The sequence below is a fragment of the Coccomyxa subellipsoidea genome (genome assembly GCF_000258705.1).
Source record: "Coccomyxa subellipsoidea C-169, whole genome shotgun sequence".
Classification (NCBI taxonomy): domain Eukaryota; kingdom Viridiplantae; phylum Chlorophyta; class Trebouxiophyceae; family Coccomyxaceae; genus Coccomyxa; species Coccomyxa subellipsoidea.
Window position 1 is genome coordinate 1,009,649 of NW_005178040.1, and position 24,116 is coordinate 1,033,764.

The following is a 24,116-nucleotide window of genomic DNA, read 5'->3' on the forward strand; positions in this document are numbered from 1 at the left end:
ACGGGGGCGTCTGCGGGCATCGGCTGGGCGACGTGCGAGGCGCTGGCGGCTGCGGGCATGCGCGTTGTGGCGGTGGCGCGCAGGCGCGAGCGGCTGGAGTCCCTGCAGCAGCTGCTTGTCTCACGCGGCGTCCCCATCGCCGATTTCCTGCCCGTCGTCTGCGACATCACCAAGGCGCGCTGTCTTCCGTTCTGAGTGAGATGAAACGCAGCTGTCGATTATATATTTTCTTGGTCTTGTGGAACAATTCAGCGTCAATTCACACAACAGAAGTGCAGGCTTGGGCAGTTCATCTGCCTCTTTTTGCAAGTTGGTGCAGATGTATCCCATAGGTGCAGATGTATCCCATGAAGCTATGCAAGGGGCATGCACTTCATGTAACTCAAATCTTCATACATCCGCTCCTGCTCAGCAAGAGCCTAATGTTGCCCCATCCTTACCCTCCCTTATGCAGAATAAGAATGACACAGTCCAGCAGAATCAGCTGAGGAGGGAAGAAACTTTGGAAGCAGCAAATGTCTACCCAGTGCAAATGTCTACCCAGTCTACTCGAAATGTGGGACCTGCCTGTGATGCTCGCACCACTGATGATGTGCAGGAGGCGGAGGTGGTGGCGCTGCCGCGGATAATAGTGAAGCGGTGGCCGGGGTCGGGAGTGGACGTGCTGGTCAACAATGCCGGCCTCGGCCGCAACAACGCCGCGCTCTGGGACGGCAGCACCGCCAGCTGGGTCGAAATGATCTCCACCAACGTGCTCGGCGTCTGCATGTGCACCCGCGAGGCCCTCAAGGTGCTGCCGCAGTTGCTGTCACAGTTGCCTTGCTGTCTGCATCCATCTTCCTCTCAATTGGTGGCACAGTGTTGTCAGAGCATGTTACCCTCGGTGTCGCAGTGTTCAGGAGCCTGTTGCCTGCTCTTGGTGTTATCATGTGTAATGGCCTTTTGTCCTTGCATCGCTGCTGCCCTTGTGTCATAGGAGCCAAGTAACAGTAGCTGAGATGCAATTAAGATCATGGGACCGCTCAGCAGTGTTTACTTGACTGCTCTGCTTATTCCTGCCTGCGACTATGATAGGTCAGAGAGAGTGGCTGAAAAAAAGCTCCCATTCAGATGGAGTGAGATGGAGGCTGAGGAAGCGAGGATTGTGCTATGCAGGACATGACGAGGCGGGGCCAGTTTGGTCACATCATCAACATCAGCTCCATGAGCGGCCACCGCGTCCCCAACGGCGCCTCCGGCGGCTCCTTCTATGCTGCCACCAAGCACGCCCTCAGGGCCCTCACCGAAGGCCTCCGCCAAGAGGTCAGGCGTTTTTGCTTGCAATCTTAAGCCCACCTGTTGACTGGAAATTCCGGTCTTTGCAAATTCTCCTGTTCTCCACCTCACCACACACCCGTCCACATCAAATAATTGGTTGCCGTTACGGCTGTGTGCTCTGGGAGGCCTGCAGAGAAATGGCAAGAGCTTCTCTGCGTGAGAATGAAGGAAAGAGGAGCGCACGTAATGATTTCCTTACACAGCGGAAATGGTGGTTGATGGTGCAGGCTCGTGGCAGGAAAGTGGATTTGAGGGTGTCCAGCATATCTCCTGGAGTGGTGGAGACGGAGTTCCTGGCTGTGCATGGGTTTGGCGATGAAGCAGCTGCAAAGGACAGGTAGTAGTGCTCCAAACAATATTTCGCAGCTGACTGAAGCCTTGCTCACAGCTCTCTGCCACTGGCACTACAGTAATACATGCCTTGAGGGCTACCAACCTGGACGCTAAAAATCACCCCTGCAACTAAATGCACTGCAATGAAATGGTGGCAATTTGGTGCTGCAGGTACAGCAGCATGAAAGCGCTGCAGCCTGCTGACATCGCACAGGCTGTTGTGTGGTGCCTCTCAGCGCCAGACCATGTGGATACAAATGACATTCTGCTGAGGCCAGTGGAGCAGGAGACCTGAACACTTGATGGGCTGCAGGCTTCTCATGAATCAACGTTAGATTGTGCTGGAATGTACCATGCAAAACAGTGGGTTTTCCCCTCTGTTTGGGATGTACTGTACTTTGGCCCGGGTCACATGCAGCAGAGCTTTGTGTGTTGTTCCTGGTGTTCAAGCTTCACTGAACTGTATGTCCCAAACGCCATTCCTCTGACTCTTTTCAGGGTACCTCTGCTGCGGCATCACTGCTATACGTATCGAGGGATATCCCTGAGTGACTAGTGATCACTATTCATGACTGTCCATGTGGTTTCAAATGAGAGCCACTCTTGACGCATGGGTCTATTGAGATGAAAGTGGTATATTTCGATATCTCTGACTCTGCGTCTGTGAAAGTCTTAATGCAGTGGCAGGTGCCTCGAAATGCTTATCACGTCCAACGTTGATGGAGTTGTGCATGGGTGAATCGCTTGGTTTCCCATCACCTCCTTCAACGTCCCATTGAGAAACCCAATATTTTTCATAATATCAGTCAAAGCGAAGACAATACATCTCTTCAGATCACTTGAACACGAGGGATCTTGCATACTGGCTATAAATCTATCTCAGTGAAAGAAGCGCTGCATAACTTGCAGATCATCTGCCTGCATCTCCAACCTGGTGGAAGACAATCTCTGGGACAGATAGTCGAAGGATTCATAAAAGTAATGGACCGATTAATGGACGGTTGCAGTATCTGTCCGGCCTGCTTTTCAGCAGAATTACTTGTTTCGCCTCAAGTACTGCAATTCTGGGAAGAAAAGGTGCTCCAATGTCCTGGCTTATATGTCCTCCCATACGACAGAAATAGTGATTCGACGAGATAGGCCGCTTCATATGTGCCCATTTTTAGGCAATATGAATATCAAGCATGGATTGCTGTCAGGCATCAAGACGTCCTGACTTTTCCCTAAAATGTAAATATACTTGTTGAACCTACTCTGACAGGAATTGATCGACTTTGTAGGCGAAGGCGTATGGACCAGGCCTTGCAGGAGCGCTGTTCGGTGGGGGCTGGTGGTTCTGGGTTGATGCTTGTGCAGCCAGCAACACCAAAGTCCCATTCGTGCAGTATCTCCCGGGCATCATTGCCACACTGGCGCTCATCATGATCAATGCCATCAGAAGGTAAGCGCATGCCTCGCTGCGCAGCAATGAAGTACAGCATGTTGTTGTTATTCCCACTTTAGGTCTCCCATCAAAATTCACATCTAAATCACATGCATGTGTTCTGCTGGCCAGGGATGAGCTGCAGGAATATGACCCCTTTGATGAGGGTGTGTTCTGCCGCTCGCGCATCTGGCTGTTCATATCCTACATGGTCAGCTTTGCAGCGGTGGCTGGCGCGGTGTGGGTGCTGCTGGGCCACTATGCCCTCAATCCTGATGTCACGAATGTCTGGCCAGGAGTGGCAGGCTTATTTCAGGTGCTTCACTATACCCCAAATGATCTTCTGACCTCTGGTATTGAGCTTGTCAGCGATGTCAGGTCTGTAAGCTCGGTCTTGGCCTGGGCCTACCCAACAGCACAATCTGTGCAGCCATGTCTGAAAAGCTGCACTGGTTCTGTTGTGCAGGTCACACTCATACTGGGGAGTGCACTGCTGTTCTTTGTTGCCAGAACGCCCTCGGCAGAGTCCAACTACGGGGGTTACGGAGCATTCTGAGATCAGTGGAGCTTCCGTTTGCAGAAAACGGACCACACCTTGTACAGTAATCCGTTTCACGGTGCAAGGGACCTCCAGTGTACAGCCGTGAGTGGACAACATGTTTATGTGTCAGTAGTTCTCAAAGAGAGCAGACCAATACTATAGTAGTACATTAGTCACATAGGGCAATCAAACCTGGAAATTGGGAACAATGAGCAGAGGTGAAACACTAAGATGATATCACAGAGAAGGCATTTTATCACTGGCGCTCGACAAGGGCTGTATACAAAGAAGGCTTCTTGGGGAACTTCACGTTCTAGTAGAGATGCGTGCATGGCCAGAACCATGGCGCACATGTCACTGACTGTACAGACATGTTCGGCATGGTCACGATGCTTTTCTGAAGGCCTCCAGATGTCATCGTAAAGTGTGTCACAGTGTCACCTGGGAGGCCTCCTAGGAAACTTTCCTTGAAGGCCATCATTGTCTTCGACTGAATTCGCAAAAGCCACCCACCGTGTGCGCGACACCATGTGGCTGTCAACAATTACAATGACGCTGATATTTAGGTGCACAAGTTCCTTGCATGCAGTAGTCTTCAAGGAGGGATCTCACCATATTTTGAGAGAACAACAGGAGAAAGTGATGGGTCAGCATGCAGCATGCACCACGTGATTCCCGAGATAAAAATAGATTTGTCGATCGCCAAGAATATGCATCTCATCGTCACTCGAGTGACGCTTCTTGAAACCTGTACTTGAAGAGACCATATTATCATTATTATTTATTAAGATTGAAAAGTTGCGCGAGTCTGACATTAGGCAGAGTTTTTCGGAAACTTGGTTTAGCGAGCGGCATTGACCTCCTGGGTAATGCAGGAAATTCTGATTATAAGTGGTATTTATGATATTGAAGATTGAAGTTCATTTATAGAAATCAGATATTTTCGATATCCGCCACACGGCTGCAACAGCGCTGTGATAAGGTGGATGTCAACCGAGTTGCTATATAGAGGACCTAGCATGTTATTCGCTTCGTTGCTTCTATCCCGACCAACACACATAAAAATATACTGTGCACACGGTCTGAAGGGTGTCTTGCGCCCTTCTGCAGGCTATTCTGAGCAAAGAAAGTAGCCCAATACAGTAATGGCTTCCAGTGACGATGATGACGAACGCCTCATGGCCCGCCACCGAGACATAATGAAGAAACCGCCCCAATCCAAATTGCCTGCTAAAGCTGTAACCAAAGCTGCCGCAGAGGAGAGCAGCGATGACGATGATGCTCTGCTGCAGAGGCATGCCAAGAGAGCTCCTGGCTCTCAGGTGGAGCCACCTTTCTCTTCCATGCACTTGTCAAGTTGCTATCCGTATCTTCCTGCTTTCTGCAAGGAGACTACATCTATTCGAATTTCCCCAGCTATCTTTCTGGCAGGGTTTGGGTGAGCGCCTGCCAAGAAGGACCTTTGAACAGCAGGCGCCCAAGGCGTTAGCACCCAAGGCAGTAGCAAAAGCACAGGAGCCGGGAGCAAGGCAGAGCTTCCGAGGCCAGCTGGCATTCAACCCTCTGCGAGCACCCTCTGCTGCACCCATACAGGCCGCAGCAGACTCAGACAGCGACGAGGAGCAGTGGCAGCGGATCAAGGCTGGACAGGTCCCTGTCACAAGGAGGCTCTCTGCAGCTGCGCCTGCAGTATTATCCACTGCATCTGTGGCAGCAACTGCACAAGCCAGGAGGCTGTCTCTCACCACGAGGCCTGTACCCCCTGCCACAGCAAAGGCGCCCCAAGCAGAAGACTCAGACAGTGACGACGAGCAGTGGCAGCGCATGAAGAATATGGCCACCGAGAAACCAAAGGTGATGGCCGTGCCAAGCGGCCGCGGCAGCCTCTCTGGCCGGCTGTCAATCAGCAGAAACAATCCAAACTCAGCGCCTAGTCAGGCAGCTTCAAAGGTGCTGTCTGACAGCGATGATGAGAGGTGGGCGATGGTGAGGGCGACTCGCGCTGCGGCTGCCACAGGGGCTGCCAGAAATGGGGGTGCGGTTGGGGGTGGGCAGAGGGGTGCGGCCCAAGCTGATGCCAGCGACAGTGACGATGAGCAGTGGAGGCGTGCCAAGGCGCAAGTGACTGCCAGGGCTCTGCCTGCCACAGGTGATTCCCACATGCCCGCCTGAGCAGTTCAGTATTGCTATAATTGTCTCTTGTTCTTGGAACGTCTACTTTTTCATTGTGGAACGTCTAATTGCCGTCATTGTCAGCTACTATCATGCACCGCAGATTCGATCGCTTGCATGATCGATGTTAATGCTAAGATGATGACTGCTGAGAGGAGTGCCACAGAGAGTGCTTGTACATGACAGACCGCTTTTCTCATACCATACGTTTTCATGCAGGGCCGCTTCCACGCGAGTCCAGGGCTTCCATCCGGACTCAGGCGAGGCTCACCGGGGACAGCCCCGGCTCACTCACGCCACGTCAGCGCAGGAGCGCCAGCATGCATGCAACCACTCCTGCTCAGCAGATGACCGCCCCTCCAATGACAGCGCGTAGATCATCCATGCCTCCCAGCCAGCGCATGGATTCCACTCCGCTTGCAGCTGAGATTTACTCTAGGAGAGGCAGCTCCGCGCAAGGCGGCTTGCCTGTGCGCCGCACTGCCGATAAGCCGGCCATTCTGGCTGCACAGCCTCCCTTATACCAGGCAGCGGCCATGCGGGCCGGTGGAGATTTTGCAGAGGAGCGTGGCATTAGCGCAGCAATAGTTCCTCCACAGGTAGCCACCAGGAGGGTCAGTAGCACTGCGCCTGCCTATGACGTCGCTGGCCGTGCAGCTTACAGGCGCGCTAGTGTTGTGGACATGCACAGGGCCACCGCAGAAGTATTCCCAGAGAGAGCAGGGATGCAGCCCCAGAACATGTCTATGCAATCAGGCGCTCAGGAGATGGCGGCAGGCGGCAGGGAATATCTGACGGCTCCCTACACGCAGCAGGATCTTGAGATTCCTGAGCAGACGCAGGTGTGGCAAGGTGGCAGCCAGAATGTGGCGGCGAATGGGGCAAGGTTACCCCAGTCTGCACCTCAGCAGCAGGTGCTGGCCAGCCGCAGAGGAAGCATTGCCAGTGCTGCACAGTCTGAGCCCCAAATGAGGGCCAGCAGGCTGAGTTTGAGCGCGCCCAGTGAGCTGGGGCAGCCGGATGGGGCGTTCTCTCTGCTGCCGGGGCCGCGCGCGAGCTTTGCGGCTGCGCGACGAGCCAGTGCGCCGGTGAATGCGCTGCCGCACATCCCCGAGGAGCCGCCGGTTCAGCAAGTCTCTGGCGCAACCCCTGGCGTGCTATTTGCTAAGGTACTCCGCCCATCTGTCTCTCTGCATTACTGCATGCAAGGGTGCTGCATCCCTGGTGGCAACTTAAAAGTTATCCACAATCTTTGACTGTGAACAGCGCATTTTGATAGCGTTGCTTTGAGTTGTGCAGATTTCTGAAGGCAAGTGATGTGCAAAGTCATGACAGGATGTGTGATGCAGAGGCGGAGCTCGGCACACCCCTTGCTCAGCGGCAGTGGACGCAGCAGTGTTTCCTTGCAGATGCAGCCCAACACCCCGCAGCGGCAGCACGAGCATTCCCGGCGTAGCTCCCTGGCACCAGCAACCACCGATTACCCCCAACCGCTGCCAGAGCAGCCCTTCAGTGATGCAGCGCCGCCAGAGCCAGACAGCTTTGACCCTGCGGCCTTCTCAGCTGCATACGGCATTCAGGAAGAGAATGTGTCCATATTCCAGGAGGATGCTGCTACGGAGCAAGACTTCGCTCCGCAGCAGCAAATATTTTCCATGCAGCCGCATGCAGAGGGGGCAAGTGCACAGGAAGAGGTGCAGCCTCCAACACAGACTCATCCATGGCTCGTCCATAGGTTTGCCCCCGGCGGTGCTGACGCGCAGAGGGATAATGAGGGGCTATTGAGGCGCGCGGATGACTCATTCTCCTTCTCCACGGACGCGCCCCATCAGCAGCAGGAACCTGCCCACCTCCCCGAAGCGCTGCCCGGCCTGGGCAACTTTGCCCGGACGAGGGTCAGCACACTCAGCGAGGGTGAAAGGAGCGGCCGATCACGCGGCAAATCAGAGCCCGCTTCCGCGCCTACAGCCGTCACAGCTGGCTCGAAGCAGGCAGCCACTGAACAAAGACAGCCACCCACCAAGCAGAAACTCGCCAGGGGCCTCAGTGCTGAGCCCGTTGAAACCCAGCCAAGCAGAAGGGGCTCCCACTTGAGCAGCGTTGTGACTAACGTGGAGAGTGTGCACGAGCAAGAGGGGCTGACCCCGGTCCCATACCCGCCAACTGCATTGCAAGTGCCATATGGTGGTGACAGCAAGAGCTGGCAGCCCACTCAGGGTCTGTCGCTGCAGCAAGAACAGCCCATTGCGCAGCAGAATTTCATGTGGAGCTCCCCTCCCGTGAGAGCCAGCGCATCCGCAGAGATGGAGGACCTGAGCAGCGTGCGGGCCACCGGCTCCCTGGCATGGAGCAGCCTCGGCATCTTGCGTGCAGGCAGTGTTCCCATGCGCGCGACGGGGAACTCCCTGGCATGGACCAGCAGGAGTGTGCCAGCTGGCACGACAGCCGGACCAATTTTGAATGCAAAATTTGCGAATACCGCACAGGAGACACGGTGGAAGAATGAGAGTCCTGCGGCGCGGGATGAAGGCCGGATGACTGATGCGCCCGGTGATCAGGAGGTGTTCAAGGTGTATGATAACCAAGTGGCAGCCAGCACGGAAGCTGCCGAGCAGCTGCTGCAATCTGCTACCCAGCAAACCGCCGAGGTGCGCCGCGCCACCCCTTCCATTCTAAAGAAAAAATTGTGGTACAGATTCTCCTGCATGAGTATAGACGCTCCCACATACCGTACTTGTATTTGGCTCGAATGTTGTGCATTTCAATGAAAGATGGCTTACTTGGGTACCTTGCAGAATGTTGGTCTGTCCTGCGGTCAGGGTGCGGAGAGTGGTCAGGAGGCGCCAAAGGGAGCGATGGACAGGGATGCGTTGGAGGTCGTCATCATGCATGCGGTGCAGGCATCGATGACTTCAGCGTTTGCCGGCCTGGCGACAGACGTGCAGCAGCTCGACGCCAAGTTTGGCGCCTGGTCACAGCGCAGCGAGGACGTGTGCATGGGGATCCAGTGCGAGCTGATTCAGCTGCGCCGAGGCACCGCCGATGACATCAGCGCCATCGGCGCCCGCCTGGAGCTCCTTGAAGCTCGCAAGGTGCACAGCCCCATGCATTTCCTGCTTCCAGCTGCCCTGGATTGTACATGAAGCCCATAATTGATGCAGAAAATGAGCAGAACTGGACATGTGTAGGGGAGCTGATTGCTTTGACTTTCAGAGAAAAGTCCTGTCAATGGTGTTGTCACAATTATATCAAAGCAAGGGCGCCCTTTCTTCCTTCTCCGCGTTCGCACTGCCTTGTATATCTTGCGTATTATCTTATGGTTACAAATTTGAGCACAATCAAAAAAGGAGTGAGCACTGAAGGGCATGCGTGGCTGTGGCAGATTGCACCCCCTCCTCAGCAGCAGCCACAACAGACTCCAGCTGAAAATGGATCAGGCTGGGATCAGCAATTCACTATGGACATTATCGAGCGGCTGGATGCTCTGGAGGTCCGTGTGGCGTCACAGCTGGACCAGCTGACATCAGCGCATGAGGAGCGCATCAGCGCCATAAAGGTCTTGCAATGTTTTATTTTCAATTTCCTGTGAAGGACACCGCTCCACCTCACCTAGCCTACTCAATGGAAATGCAGGTTCTATTCATTCATCACTTCATTCACGAGTTTGGATGTATATTTTCAATAGCTGGTGTTGCTGATGCATGTGAAGTAGATGTTTGTGTGTAAGAGTATAATGAGTGCGGATCCGGTGAGCTTCTTTGCTGTGACAGGGCAATCTGCATGCTTCGGTGGCAGAGGCTGCGGCGGTGGCCTGCTCGCGGCCTGGCAGCCCGTTAAAAGCCTCGGCTGGGACGGCAACTGCTGAGATACCCGGCTCCAGGTACTAAAATTTGATGTCAGGACACAGCTTTCATGGCTCTGATGAACACCAGAGGCCACATGCAGAATGCTTAAATTCTGCATCTGGTACTTAAATTCAAGATCTCACTTTGCAATTTTGAAAGTTGAAGTGACGCTCGGTGTTTCGGTGTGTAGGCTGGAGCTGCCTGTGAAGGGCACCTGCTTTGAAGACCCTACCACACAATTCGAAGCAGCTCCTTCAGACGCCCACCAGAAAAAAGATCCAGGGACAGCCCAGAAAGGTGCGGTGCATTGTACCTTACAGAAACAATATGCAGGCATCAGCACGCAACTAAAGCATCTCGTTTCACCTGCTGCATGGAGACATTGCTATGCTGTTTGCGCAGCTCACGACCTGGGATTCCAAGATCTGGCCAAGAGAGTGGCTCAGCTGGAGGCGAGCCACACAGTCTTCATGGCTGCCGACCGGAGCAAGGTAGGTAGCCACCCTCTCAGCAAGCCACCTTGAGTCGCCAACGCATCACAAAAACGGCGCCATACTTTCTGGTTTATTATCATGTTGAAACATCACAGCCCAAATGAGCCACAGATCAGCAAAGATGAGCAGGTGCTGCCGAGCCATGCATGGTTACACTGCAGCTGCAACATTGTGATGCATGCAAGCAAGTGTGCATGCACTGCAAAAAAACAAACTCAAGCTATTATGGTGTGAAATTCACACCAAATTGGGCCCCACAGTAGGGCTACTCCTGCCGCTTAGGAACTGGAAAAGGTGCAGTCTGTTGTGTCCATGTATATCTCCATGGAGAGGCCGATACTGTTCCGATGACAGAGAAGCATGGCCTGCAGAAGCTCCAGTGTGAAAATCACAGTGCAACAAAGCAACTTGGTGCAGTTTGCATTGACGCAGGCAAAGCTGGCAGTGACGGATGCGGTGGCGGCGGCTGCGCTGGACAAGCGGCTGTGCACGATGGAGGAACAGCTGCACAGCGCGCACGGTGAAGCCGCCGATGCAAACGGCTGCGCGCGGGGGGCCCAACAGCGCATAGCGGCCGCTGAATGGCGCATCGAAAAGGTGATTATTTCTTCTGCCGCCCCTGTCTTGCTTTTGACGCCCGTGGGCACAGCAAGAATCATCTTTGCCGTTGCGGATAAAGCTCGGTTGTCAATATCAAATCTAAGAACGACCTCTGATGCGCGCATGTCTTCAAAACTGCAAGATTAAAAGCTGAAACGGGTCACAGATGCCTCCAGTCCGTCATGATGTGCTGTCCTTATGCAGAGGGCATCTTCTGGCGGGGTGTTTGTATTCAGACAATGTCTTTGACAAGTGCTGGCACAAAACCTGGAGAAACAGTTAAGCCACCATCCTTGCATTCAAAAGCCTCCTTACAAACCATGAAGATTGAATACACTGCGCAGGTGGCGACGGCGTGTGCTGCGACGGTGAAGGCGCTGACTGCGCGGCAGGAGCGGCTGGCCAACTCCCTGTCACTGGTGAAGGGCACAGCCTCCCTGGCCGACGCGAAATGCGCGGCGCTGGGCGCAGAGATTGCGAAACTGTACCGTGACAGCGGCCTCAAGAGAGCAGCACACTCTGGCTCCAGTGGCAAGAAGGTGCCGCGCATGCCCTTGGCAGGGTAATGCATCAGATGGTGGGATCTACGCAGGCACGCGGCAATTTTGACTGCAGGTGCACAAGGCTGCGAAGGGTGATGTTGGCAGAATTTTGCTGTGTTGCCAGAAGAGCAACACTTGCCACAGAGAGCAACGGGATGATAAAATTGGTTGGTATTACAGAAGCACTGCGTTTCAAAAGTCACTCTGATTTGGAGTTGTCCTATCAACAGAGCTTGCATTGCTCATGTAGTAGAGCTGTGCATGCAAGCCTTGCAGATCAAAAGTTTTCAATGCTGATGAGTTTGGCGGCCGTTCTGTTCATGTCGATTGTATCTAGTAATGCTCTTCATCCTCAATATATCTGCTGGCATGTTCTTTGCTCAATAGTAACCTTTTTTAAAAATAGGACGGAAATTTTACAGTTGACCAGGACTGACCAAAGTCTCACAGCCAATGTGTATGCGATCGGTATAAACACACTGAACCATCCTTGAACCAACCAAAATCGGTCATCATTTAGCCTGACATAAAGGGTGACACAAACGTTCATCCAGATAAGTGGAGTCATAAATGCAGTTGAGAACTGCAGCTGTCTACGTGTGCATTGAATTAGCACCTACCCTTCTTGGACAACATAAAACCCTCATTCAGCTTCTAGACAAGAAATGCAGAACAGAGCTCGATGAAATAAGATGCTGAGGGTCTGCCAGTATCCACAGGATACTCTAGAAAGACCAACTGGAACCAACCTTTCTAGTCAAACTCATGCGTGCTGACTGCAAATACTGGGACAACAGACAGCCCAATGCAACTCAAGCACTGCACATTCACACACAACTTTGGACCACTGTCAATGTCACAGCAAGTCTCAGAAAATTTTACTGACACCACCTGGGTTGCTATCCAGGAAAATTGCTCAACACAAGTCTGCAACAGGGTCACCTCTGCTGCGGCCATCAAAACCTCAAGCTCTGCACAGTGAGCTCGGCTGGCCAGTTAAACATAAGACGCCCATCAAGCGTGCCCGTTGGATTTTTCTCCCCCGTTGCTGCTGCTGCCATTTGATTTGAAGGACTTCATGGAGGCTGACTCATGCAGCTTGCCGCTCTTGGCCTCTGCTAGACCCGCTGCTCTGTCTGCCACGGTCGCATGCTCCTCCGAGCACTTGCATGACTCGCCGAGCAGCACCGACTTCTCAGTCAGGTCCAGCTGCAGCAACAGCAGAGGCAGCTTAGAAGCTACAACTAGTAACCTACATTTCCTCATAGCAAAATGCATTTGAGGGCAACCATTGCATGCAGTGAATTGCACAGCATTTCCCCACAATACCGATCATGATGACTGTTGCCCAGGCACTGATCACTAGCGTGAGACAGCCAAAAGTTGCTCAATACACAATAAATGCTGCAGAGATGTGCTCATGCCGGTCAACTGTAAGATTCTTCAGTGCTGGGAGGGTGTCGTCTCACCCGGGTGATTTCGCGGCGCTTGAAGTCGAGGACGTGCAGCGGGCGCAGCTGCCGGGTGTGGCTGCTGCTGTCCTTCAAGGCTTCGCTGCTGCAGGCCGCGTCCACGATCAGCTCCAGCTTCTTCAAGCGCTCCGCCACCTTCACCTGTCACGGCACGGCAGCCCTCAGCGGCCAGAGGGAGAAAGGATCCCTATGCCCTGCGCTACGTCGTGAAAGCTACTGCATTGCTGTTTGCTAGGCTCTGCAGACAAACACCTTCTCTCCCGTCCTACTGAACACGTGAAGCTCCCAATGCACAAACCTTATTCAATACGTGATCACCAAAGTAGGCCCTGTGTCGCTGATATTCTACCAGGAACAAGCAGTGAGTGGACATAGCATGTTTACCGGGTCGAGCTTGCGGTGTTTGAGGTGCTCGTCCACCTGGCGCTGTTCCTCATGCAGGCTGTCCAGCGCCTCCTGGTGCTCAGGCAGCAGCGCCTTTGTGTACCTGCCCAGGCAGTTATCAATGCATCAAGCACGCAGCATGCATTGTGCACTTGGGGTTTGCCTCGTGTGGCAGAGTACTCATCCTTACTGCCCTGAACAACAGCAATATACCGAAAGAGCAGGGAGTTGGCCAGCATAACCAAACATGGTTCATTAAGATGATCTACATACTAAACACCAACCTAAGCGACAACCAGAAGATTGGCAACGCCCTGGGAGTCTTCCTTACAATATCAAATAAAGTGGGGTAGTGGGCATACTATCCAAACTGATGTGCTACTACACCGAGGAGAAGTCATGATGCCGATAATGTGGCATGTGTGCGCACCAGGGGTGGCGCATGATTTCTGGGATGGTGATGCGCTGGCTGGGATCCAGCACAAAGATGCGGTTGAGCAGGTCGCGCGCCTCGGCCGACAGCGCATCCACGTTGTCCGCGATGAACGGCGACTCGTTCCACTGCTTGTTCACCTCCTGAAGCCTGCGCAGCCACGCCACACAGATGACATTACAGATGACAGACCGCGCCCTCCTCTTCCCGGACTGCTTTTCTTAAGTGAAGAGTGGGTACCACGCCCTCTGGGTCATGGCTCCAGCACTCCACATGCAATGCACAGCCTGACAGGTCACAAGATCACGCTACTCTTGGCGAATCTTTTGGGGTTGGCACAGGGCACAGAGGGGAAGGGGCCTGCTTGGCAATCTCCCAGGCCGCAGGCCTTGAAACTCCCATGCAACCAGGGAGGTGCTGTATTCCTGCACCAGGACAGGAAAGGACATGGCCATGCGCACCACAGGTCGAGTTCCTGGTCATTGTTGAAGTTGTCGTGCTGGCGGGTGTGGTCCCAGGGGAATGCGCCGCACAGGGACACCAGCAGCAGCACGCCCGAAGCCCACACGTCAACGGAGCGCGGGTCGTAATCCTTCAGTGTTTTCTTGTCGCGGCTCTGATTGCGCAGCAGCTCCGGCGACATGTACTCCGGTGTCCTGCACCACATGGCCACCTCAGGCTGTAATTTTATGTTGATATTACTACCATTAGTATCATTATTAGTACTTCTGGGAGATCACCATTAATCAGTATCTGGTGGGGATGTGCCTGAAGATGTGTGTGTTAGGCTGTTCAGGCTAGCCCTTCACTGCCAGATGCTGACTACAAGTCTTGCGAAAGATTAAGGCCACAATGAAGTGTTTGAGGCCGTGCATGAGCTCGGTACCTTGTTTGAACTTTCTGCAGCTACATTGCATTTTGGGCTATTGATGCAATGTCGGCAATTTTCAGCATGGGCCAAGCGCACCCAAGGTGGGACTTTGTTCTGTAGAGGCTGTCATTGGACCAGTGCCGGGCAAAGCCAAAGTCACAGATCTTGAGGAAGGGCGGCTTCTGGTCGTCCAGTAGGGTATTGTCCAGCTTCAAGTCTCTGTTGCACCACATAGCTCGGTCAGGTTGTCTTGTCTTGTGGTGTGTCCACAGTTAAGCGACATCTCTGGGCCAATAGTGAGTTTTTGGCACATTGCTCACCTGTGAGCTGTCTTGTTTCGGTGGCAGTAGTCCACGGCTTCAATGAATTGCTGCGCATGCATGAATCTACTCAGCCTTTTCAAATTTTTACCATTTTGCAGGCACTGCTGCATGATAGCACACATTGTTTGATCGGCGGCTCACTATACTTGCCCCACCAGATGCTGCAGTTGGCTCACCCGGAAAAAGAATCTGGCTTCGTCCTCAGTCAAGATGAGGCCGCCGGGCTTGGCAGCACCCCAACGCTCTGCCACATGGGCAGTCAGTGCACCGCCCGCAGCATACTCCATGACGATGCCCAGGTGATCAGGCGTCAGGATCGCCTCGTATACATTGATGAGGTTGATGTGACCTGGCCCAAGCTCCATCTGACACTGCAAAGTCACCAGCCATCGCCAAGTTTGTACATTGTCTGGCAATTGCCATGTAGACTGACTGCGTGCACATGGTAGCGCATGAGAGTCGTGCAGAGGGCATAGAAAGACTTGGAGGGCAGCCCCCAGCACGGCTACCTTGATCTCGCTGAGGGTGCTGTCTCGCAAGCCAGCTGGTATGGGCCTGGGGAACAGCTTGATGGCCACTAGACGGTTTCTTTTGCGGTCTACGAATAGCCAAGTATCTGCAGCTGCCCCTCTGCCCAAATGTTTGATGGCCCTGTGGGAAGCCTGCAAGCGCCATGCTACATTGTTAGTACAGGTCTGGGAGGTGCGTAAATGCCCCCTTCTGATGTAAAATATTTCTAATAACAGCATAGAAAGGATGACGATACCAAGTAGCTGAACGGAGCTCCGTTTGGTTTTGCATCGCCATTCTTAGGCAATTTTGCAGGAGCTCCTGTAGGAAGAGGGTCGTCCTTCGTCTCGGAGCTTGCGCAGTTGCAGTTACCCATGGTAAGCGTGATGAATAGAATTCGATGTAGCGATGCCCTTCGTCAAGTCGCTGGCCGGGCTGTCCGAGTGATTGGAAGCTGAACGAAGGCGAAAAGATGTGGCGACCTTTCAACCGCTGTTCGCTAGTGAGCAGTTTCACGTCCTATATAATATTTGACGATTTATGAGTAGCTGCAGAATTGCGATCGGTAGGCAGAGGTGACTTTGGTCAAAACATCACCCTGATGCAGCTTCATCGTAACTGCCCCTGTTCTTCACGGATATCGACCCTTAGCATTCAGCAGAAGTCGATGTTCTCAAGGGACATCGTTCTATGTCTGTAGCTCCAACAATACTTCCCTATGCTGTTCTACCTGTCTGCAATGTTTCCTTCAATTTGAGCGCTAGAAGCGCAGCCAGCCATCTACTCTAGACAGTTTTAGATCACTTCCATGGGACAGCAGTTGTCGAGTCCAGCGAGCTGGTTTGACGCACTGAAGCTTACATTTCTGACAGTATCTGTGGGAGCTCTGCAGTGGGTGCGATGGCAGGTGCACCCCGAAAACCATCCCTCCCAAATACCAGCTGTGATATGTTTCCTGTGCTCTCCGTTCCCCACTAACCCGCTGTGGTGCTGCAGCTGGCAATCGCTGAGAGGGAGAACAACACGCAATATCGAAGGCACCGAAGCAGGCGCTACGAGGATCAATATGCAGAGCGAAGCAGGAGGGACAAGGGTGGCCTACTCGCAGGAGTCCCTCCTGAGCTGAGACAAGCAGCACTGAACCTGATCGACTACCAGCTAACGCCAGTCCTGGTAGACCAGTGGCGGTAAGAGCCGGGCAATCCTGCACGCAAGTCTGTGTCATTGCAACAAGGATGGAGAGTGTCAGTAATGTGTAAGCTTGTCAGCCAGGTTCTGCAGCACATGATCGCAGTATAAATGTTTGCCACAGATATCATCAAGCTGCAGCTGTGATTGTATATTTTTTATATACACACAGGGTGACCCTTGTGGAGCTGCTCTTTGCTAGCCAGAATGCGCCACCGCTGCCTGAGACAGATCCAGAGCTGCGGCGTGCACTTCTAGACTCGCTGAAGACCTTTGAGGAGCAGGAGGCCCGGCGACCTGCCTTCACACACGAGCCACGTGTGTCTGTTCCAGAGCCGGCCTCGAGAGGTGTGCTGCTAGCCGAACAAGTGCCTCATCATTCGCATGCTTGGCTCTCCCAAAGCACAAGGCTCTGCAAAGTCGTGCTCTTGCCTCCCGTCGATATCTGCCTTGGACTGCCAGCCATTTGTCATGTGTAATCCTCTGAACATTTCAAAATAGCCGGAGGCGTGAGTATCTCAAAAGCATTTTACTGTCTGTGGACAGGGCCGTCAGGGCAGGCAGCGCAGGCACGGGCGCAGCAGGCTGCATCACATGCGCATGAGGCGGGCCCCAGTGCTCCTTCTACACTGCCAGCTGACCAGCATCCGCAGCCCAGCGCTCCGCCGCTGTCTTCGCGCCATGAACATGCCGAACCCAGCGCACCGCCCCTGCCTGACAGCTATTCCCAGGCATGCCATACTGCTCATGCAGCTGCTTTGCCCATTCCTCAGTTCTGCATGCCACAGTAGCAGGCAGCTTTTCTGAATGCTGTGCACTACGTCTGCTCTTTGCTTTGGTTGTAATGTCTATTTGAAAAGTCCAACTGTCCAGTAATCTGCTGTGTCAGGCGGCTTCCTGTTGAGCTGCTGCTGCTCTGCGCAGGCACATGGGAAGCAAAAGGAGGAGCCTCCGGACACAGAATGCCACATCTGTATGGATGCTGAAAGTGAAGTGGAAGTCGACGTCTGTAAGCACAAGATGTGCATCGCCTGCGCCAAGGCAGTCTGCAGTCTGTCCTCACGAGCACCGCAGTGTCCCTTCTGTCGGGCCAAAATCACTAGGATCGTCCCCATTGCGCCTGCTGCCTGATGCTTTGGGACGCTTGTACACGTTAGCTTGTAGTTTAGGACTCTTGCATGCCGGGGCCACCTGTACGGAGTGTGGGTGCTTTGATTTTCATACAATGACTCATGACTCAGAATTGCTCGGAGCAATTCTGCTCTTTTCTTGATGCGGAGAATTCTGGGGTTTCAGGAGTCTATTCTCTGATATGTCATCTCAGGACCACATGACTATTTGGTATCATTAGCAAAAAGCTGCTGAAAGTAGGAAGTTAGAAGACAAAAAAAATTCTCTAAGAAGAGCAAGCGCTTCTGTCAGCCAACCATGGTGTTACAATCATCAAAGCGTGGATGATTAATATCTTAAACCCAGATCTTTTCTGCAGACACAACATATTGGACAAGCTGTCTGCACCTCGTGAGGAGCAAACACAAAAACAAAGCTGAAGGAGACTCTGCACAAAGCCACCATACGGAACTAAATCTTCTCCAAACTCACATGATGATTTCTCAGAAAGCAAAATTGCAGTGATGACGTCAAAGAATTCCAGTTTGACCGGCAAACTTTGGCGCACTCATGACTGTCATTGTCAACACAGTCGTGGGTACATGCGCTCATGTATCATTGTGTTCTCCGAAAATAAACCCTCACTCTTCATTTGCAAGATTTTGTGGCTTTGCAAGCTCTTCCACAGGAGGCAACACTGCCAGCTCTGGCCGCTTGGGCCTCCTGATCGCCTCTGGGTCAACTCTTGGCTTCACTGTATCCCAAAGATTGAGAAGGAGGGCCGCCTGCAGTAATGCCAGAAGCAATCAGGATTGACCAACACAACTCCCACAGGACTCCATAGGGGGATACAGTGTTCAGTCTATGGGGTCTTAGGCTTGTCACCTTGTAGGACAGGAATCCAGCCAGCAAGGAGCCTTGCTCCACACGCCCCAACGGAGTCTCAGATACAGTGCTGAAAGCAGCCACTGCCGCTGCCAATGCTACAGCGACCAGTAGCCTGGGCTTCAGAGCTTGCCTGCAGCAAAGACAATCGTGAGATGGTACAACCAATAAACATGCATGTTTGGCAGAAATATGGCAATCTGAAATTTACCGCCGTGAGTAAATGCGGGTGCTGCGGCACACCTGTAAGCTGCAAAGCCAAGGGCGACTGTCCGCACAGGGCCTCCCGGCAGAGCTCTGGCGTTGCGAAAGGGCACCACCATGTCTTCTGAGAGCCCGTCCATGTCATGTATAAGCCAGCTCAGATATGCATAGCTGCCCGCCGTTCCTATCAGCGTTGACAGTGCCGCCTGCATCAATTCACCTTCTCCCTTACAACCCACTTGCGCATGGTCTTCAGCTATAGTCCAGAGAAGGACAATAACTCATTGCAGAGTTATTCTGTTAGCCGAAGGACAGTCAAAATCCCTACCGTTCCCGAGACTGTGAGGAAGAGGTAGCCGGCAAGGAAGGCACCGGCTCGCTGTGTCCTTTTCAAGAGCAGACTCTTCAGCTCTGCGTACTCTTCAAGGCTCTCTGCCTGATCTTGCAGTAGGCTCTCTTCCAGATCATAGGCCGCAAAGCCCATGGGCACTGCATCGGCTGGTTCCCTGCCCAATTACACCCACAGTTGTTAGACCTAGCTTTCTATAATGTATGCCTCGAGCGGCGCAGAAAGAAAGCTAAATGAAAGCAGCGATTGGGGACATACTCTTGCATTGCACTGGACGCAGAAATGCGGCCAGGGTGTCGATATCTAGCACTCTCTCTGAACAACATGCGGTTAGTTGCTGGTCTGCACGGAAGAGCACCCCAACATGAGGAGGTCTCCGCAAACGAATGCTGCTTCTGCCTTTCAAGTATCCTGCAACCAGAGAAACCACGACTCTGTTTACGCTGCGGAAAATTGCAGTATTAGCTCTGCTGGTGACCATCCCGACATGCAGTGCGATGGTGTCAGACACCCAAAGAAAACGGTAGAAGACTACTAGACCACAAAAAATTCTACCATTTGAGGCCAGGGGTCCATAGTATAAATTTACCTGCAGCTGCACCTTGTATGCATCTCCAAAGCCATCGAGACTGTGCTCAGATATAACGGAACTCACAGGCAAGCAAAAGGATTCCTTTTAACTTTCTTAGAACTGTTTAGAGCCTCCAAATTAGAGGCCTTCCAAGGTCAAATTAAATGCCAACAAAAGTGAACGAGGTTTTATCTGTTGCTTGCAAGGGTTACATATACAAAACAGCCCTTTTTAAGGGGAGACAAGAACCAAAAATCTCCAACACACTCACAACGCTGCAGAATCCAGCAGAAAATCAACATGCATTTGCAGCTGCACACAGGAGTCATGCCTCTCACTACACAAGATTCACATGCCGCCCAGCAGGTCATCAGGGATCTCCAGATCGTCCAGGCCCGACGGGAGTGCAGTGTTGGGCGGCCGCATCCTCCCTGCACTCTCCTGCCTCCCTGCACGCACTGCACCACAATCTAGTCGGTGACCGTGGCCGAGATTTCAATTGCGCTGGAAGTAGCAGGCGCAGAGACAACACCTGTGTGGTTTTTGCTCCGGGACTTGAAGTCCTGCGCATGCATGCAGTGACTGCAGTACTGTCCTGACGCATTAGGATAGACCAACTGAAAGCTTTTTCGGGATTGCTGGTCCAGGTAGACGAGTGCAGTGGCAATGGGGGCGCACGCAGGTCGGCTTCGTCCTCGGACTCTCCACGGCTGCGGCTGCGCGCCAGGTTGCGCTGGCCCCGGCCCAGGGCCTCGGACTCCGCCTCCGTCTGCCGTTCGCTTGCTGCCTGCGGCTCATCATCTGCGTCATCCCTATCACTGGCCGACAGGCTCACCCCATCCGTGTCCATGTCTTCCGCCGCATCCTCCCTCGTATCCCTGCAGCTCACAAAGCACACCGCAGCATTCAGTAAATTGCAGTCACATGCTTTTGGAAGTTTGCCTCATCCTAGCCATTAGGCTGCGCACAAGTGCACCTGCATGTTCTGCGCCAGCATGGTACTGTAGTGCTCAACCTAAACTGCGCGGAAAATAATTGTAAAAATTGAAAAAAGGGTCGAAAGTAAAACCCTAACTCCTCAAATACTTCAACCTATTTTAGATCTGAAGGCGGATTTGGAAAGCTCTTGAGCAGGCGCATCTTTGGGGGACGTACTTAATGCACATAACAAAGTTTTTGATCAAGAAAATAGCCCTGCGGGAAGCTGTTTAATAAATCACTTTTTCCAGGGTGCGCAGTTTAGGTTGAGCACTGCAGTATTACGTGCCCCGCAGTCCACAAGTACAACAAGGGTTTATTTGTGGTGACGCCAACACGTCCACCAACAGACAATGCTGCTATCCTAGAAAGCGAGGCAGGTCTCCTACTGCACGCAAGACAGTTCCTGTCAAAGAAAGCGGCCCGCAGTCCCTTGAAGGGCCCTGCCACCGGCAGAGGGGCAGGAAAGATGCTCACTCTGGGGGCGCCTCAGGCGCCGGCGAGACATGCCGCTCGATGGAGATGGGCAGGTGTTTCAGCGGCGGCTGCGCGGCAGCCGCCTCATAGTCATCGTCGTCGCTGCTCCAGTCTGCGTCCAGGTCCGGCTCAACTGTTTCCACGTCAACGTCTGGATCATCGTCGCTGCCGGCGTCGCCCGCGTGGCCGTTCTCCTCAGCCGGGCGCAGGTTGTTGTCAAACTCGTCCTCCCGCTCCACATACTCCTGCGCCCGTTGCACAGAGTGCTACAGTACTTGCTGATCGTGAACCACTGGCACTTTTTTCTTCCACGGGCGCCCTGAAGCTGATAAGGAACAAGCCACTCACGCCCAACCCATTCAAGAAAATCTCTATAGGATTGGGCAACGCCCCGGCGCAGGCTGCTCATCCCTTGACAGAGGATTGTGCACTTGCTAGGCTGATGGGCCCAGAAAGATTGTGGTGGCGCCACAGAGGCAATCTTGTAGAGCTGAAAACTTCCAGACACGGTCATTGAATGTCAGGTGCATTGGCTTGCCTGGTTTTCCTCGAGCTCCTCAAAGTCGGGTGCAAAAGCGCTCCAGTTCTCCTTGTAGATGCGCGACCACACGTACACCTTGCCCGACGTGCCCACCGACACAAACGAGCTGCGCGCCGGGTTCCAGGCCATGTCCAAAAAGTCATCCTTGGCACCTGTTGGACCATGTCCAACTCATTCACAGCCGTTCCTATCAACAATCCCTCTCATGCCTGCGAAAGACAAAACTTTGCACAGGCACTTCAGGTAGCTGTGGTTTGACAGCGTACTTCTGACATCGCCAGATGGGCTTGCAGGACCCTTTCAATGTGGAAACAGGGGGCGCAATTAGCAGATGGTGGGGCTGCGCACCCTCAAACTCCAGGATGGTGGCCAGGTTGGCGCCGACGAGGGACCAGAAGTAGAAACGGTGGTCTTCAGTGGCGCCCGCAGCGTACTCCATGTCCTGGTTGAACACCACCGCCCGCCACGGGCTGCGCTCCACATGCGAGTTCTGGAACTCCCGGCTCAGCCGCAGCACCGCGCCCGCCTCCGCCGCACCCCCGCCGTCGGCCTTCGCCGCCTGCGAAACATCAAGATGTTCCTTGCCACGCTTCCTCTTGTTAGCGCGCATGTGCCTCGATTCAAGACCCTGCAGAGCCTGCCGCTGACCTGTTGCATGCTCCAATTGAGGTAAACAAGGTCTTTGCTGTCCTCAGCAATTCGGGGTTTGGGATGCCAACAAAAGCACACTGCCTTTCTCCCAAGACAAGGTCACAGCCAGGCGGAAGGTGTCTCATCCTACGCGGCAATACAAATCTTCCTGCCCCGTGCTGCAAAGTACAATTGCATGACTTGAGCGACAGAAAGAGGTACTGTGCCTTGAGCGTTCGGACACGGGAGGCGGCGGCTTCGGCGCCAAAGGGCTGGGGCGGGTCTGCTCCTCCGGGGGCCGCGACGTCGAAGAGACGCGCGACACGGTCGGAGCAGTTGGCCAGCAGCCGATCGCCCTTGCGGCTCAGCGTCAGGTGCGTCGTGCGTGGAGCCCCAGTCACCTGCTCAGCAAACATTCCCGTGCCCTTCATGCTCTGCTTGCTTCTGCCACGTTGCTTCCCGCCTGGCCATCCAACTTGACGCCTGGGAGCCTCACTGCTCTCTGCAAGGTCTGTAAACCAGGGTCCAAAATATGTGTCATCTTGTCCTCGCCAGCACGGAATTAAGGCATTTTTTGAGGAGGCGGCTGTCGTGAGGTCAAGAACGGCCACCTCTCCAACAAAGAATGCCTTAACCATAGCATGGAATGACAAGGCATGTTCTGGGCAATCTGCAGCAGCTTGAAAATAGGTGCATGAGGCCCTGTCTTTTCAGGGTACAGAGCAGAGGAGGAGGTGGCCACCTTGAGTGCGTCCAGGAACTGCAGTGAGTGCCTGTCCAGCACGGAGATAATGCCTCGTGCCTGGCCGACAAATATGCGGCCGCCGTCTCTGCTCAGCAGCGCCACTGCATGCACCGGCGCAACGGCCCCCCTTGCCTTCTTACCCTCCGGCTCTGTAGCAGTTGCAGCGCTCAATTTCACAATTTCGCAAATGCCTTGAACAGCCTCAAACACCATGGAAGGGAGTAGCAGGATGCCATTGCTTCAGACTGTTGCCGGTGTTGCCACAGGTAAGGATGGATGTCTCGCAGGGACAGCTGGGTGATGGCCTCACCCAGCTGGATGATGGGGAGTGGCTCTGAATTGCCCTGCTGGAGGTCTACAAACTCTGGGGGTCCCTGGGAAAAGCTGACAAGGGCCTGGAAAGGGTCCCTCCGATCCACACTCAGCGCCACTGCTGGGCCATCAAATGACATCTTGGCAGCCTGCAACACAAAAGGGGGTATAAGACAACCCCAGAAGCATTCTCTTGGGCCTATTTTGTCAGGATGGAGTGGAAAGGAGAGCACATGGAGTTAATAGGAAGCTGTAATTGGGCAAAGTGGCAGGAATCTTGCCTGCTTGTTGTCCAGGATGTCCCAGAGTACCACTGTCCTGTCCAGGGAGCCAGACATCACATATCGCCCATTTCGTGCCCATGTGACGCAAGTGACCGGCTGGCCATGTGCTTTGAAGGTGCGGGCCACCACCCTTGTCTCAAAGTCCCACACGACCACCTCTCCACTCTCAGTCCCAACTGCGTACACCGTTAATGCGTCAGACGCAGCAGAACACGACAGACAAGGGCAAAAAGCCAAGAAGTTGCCTGCTGACTCTGCAATCACATCCCAGGCCTCAGCCAGGGCCCTGTCTTTGTCACGCTGATGCATAGACATAGGCACACTTTGATTACCTGCTAGTAGTGTTCCCCACGCATTGAATGCCACACATCTTGCTGAGCCCCTTTCTAAGACCTCCTCGACAGCTTCTGGAAGTTGAACGCTCTGAAAGGGATCTGTGACCGCGGACATGAATTTAGCTCACGAGCAAGAAGTAAGCAATTTGAAAGGTGGTAAAAGAATTTTGCACAATGTGATAGTCCAGCATAACGAAAGAATGCAGGAATGGCATAATGCCAAATCCGAGGTTATTGGATTGGTGAT

General features: G+C 53.5%; 6 protein-coding genes across 6 annotated transcripts; 4 read left to right on the forward strand and 2 right to left on the reverse strand.

Annotated features, from left to right (window-relative positions):
- The first annotated feature begins 729 nt into the window (after positions 1 to 729).
- Positions 730 to 2,327, forward strand: COCSUDRAFT_32388 (NAD(P)-binding protein). The gene is made up of 4 exons (XM_005650305.1): positions 730 to 790; positions 1,156 to 1,302; positions 1,545 to 1,654; positions 1,822 to 2,327. The coding sequence occupies exons 1-4, from the start codon at positions 737 to 739 to the stop codon at positions 1,943 to 1,945; spliced, it is 435 nt and encodes a 144-aa protein (XP_005650362.1). The 5' UTR covers positions 730 to 736; the 3' UTR covers positions 1,946 to 2,327.
- A 134-nt stretch (positions 2,328 to 2,461) lies between these two features.
- COCSUDRAFT_32389 (hypothetical protein) lies at positions 2,462 to 3,828 on the forward strand. Its single transcript, XM_005650306.1, has 4 exons — positions 2,462 to 2,727; positions 2,931 to 3,091; positions 3,206 to 3,389; positions 3,540 to 3,828. Exons 1-4 carry the CDS (start codon positions 2,644 to 2,646, stop codon positions 3,627 to 3,629), a joined length of 519 nt encoding a protein of 172 aa, XP_005650363.1. The 5' UTR covers positions 2,462 to 2,643; the 3' UTR covers positions 3,630 to 3,828.
- Positions 3,829 to 5,447: 1,619 nt separating this feature from the next.
- On the forward strand, positions 5,448 to 11,291 carry COCSUDRAFT_40078 (hypothetical protein; the record flags this gene model as incomplete). The annotated part of the gene is made up of 12 exons (XM_005650307.1): positions 5,448 to 5,590; positions 6,478 to 6,628; positions 6,803 to 6,955; positions 7,136 to 7,375; positions 7,550 to 8,434; positions 8,687 to 8,878; positions 9,169 to 9,342; positions 9,557 to 9,666; positions 9,822 to 9,928; positions 10,034 to 10,122; positions 10,558 to 10,722; positions 11,070 to 11,291. 12 exons carry the CDS (start codon positions 5,448 to 5,450, stop codon positions 11,289 to 11,291), a joined length of 2,631 nt encoding a protein of 876 aa, XP_005650364.1.
- A 1,793-nt stretch (positions 11,292 to 13,084) lies between these two features.
- COCSUDRAFT_12786 (kinase-like protein) lies at positions 13,085 to 15,499 on the reverse strand (the record flags this gene model as incomplete). The annotated part of the gene is made up of 7 exons (XM_005650308.1): positions 13,085 to 13,226; positions 13,554 to 13,706; positions 14,018 to 14,212; positions 14,536 to 14,646; positions 14,748 to 14,797; positions 14,927 to 15,121; positions 15,260 to 15,499. The coding sequence occupies 7 exons, from the start codon at positions 15,497 to 15,499 to the stop codon at positions 13,085 to 13,087; spliced, it is 1,086 nt and encodes a 361-aa protein (XP_005650365.1).
- Positions 15,500 to 15,950: 451 nt separating this feature from the next.
- COCSUDRAFT_60831 (hypothetical protein) lies at positions 15,951 to 17,239 on the forward strand (the record flags this gene model as incomplete). Its single annotated transcript, XM_005650309.1, has 4 exons — positions 15,951 to 15,956; positions 16,257 to 16,447; positions 16,621 to 16,796; positions 16,995 to 17,239. 4 exons carry the CDS (start codon positions 15,951 to 15,953, stop codon positions 17,237 to 17,239), a joined length of 618 nt encoding a protein of 205 aa, XP_005650366.1.
- Positions 17,240 to 18,199: 960 nt separating this feature from the next.
- Positions 18,200 to 23,588, reverse strand: COCSUDRAFT_60832 (hypothetical protein; the record flags this gene model as incomplete). The annotated part of the gene is made up of 13 exons (XM_005650310.1): positions 18,200 to 18,343; positions 18,444 to 18,576; positions 18,687 to 18,853; positions 18,976 to 19,153; positions 19,920 to 20,016; positions 20,246 to 20,445; positions 21,023 to 21,267; positions 21,639 to 21,715; positions 21,912 to 22,122; positions 22,436 to 22,594; positions 22,936 to 23,087; positions 23,249 to 23,399; positions 23,562 to 23,588. 13 exons carry the CDS (start codon positions 23,586 to 23,588, stop codon positions 18,200 to 18,202), a joined length of 1,941 nt encoding a protein of 646 aa, XP_005650367.1.
- Positions 23,589 to 24,116: the final 528 nt, after the last annotated feature.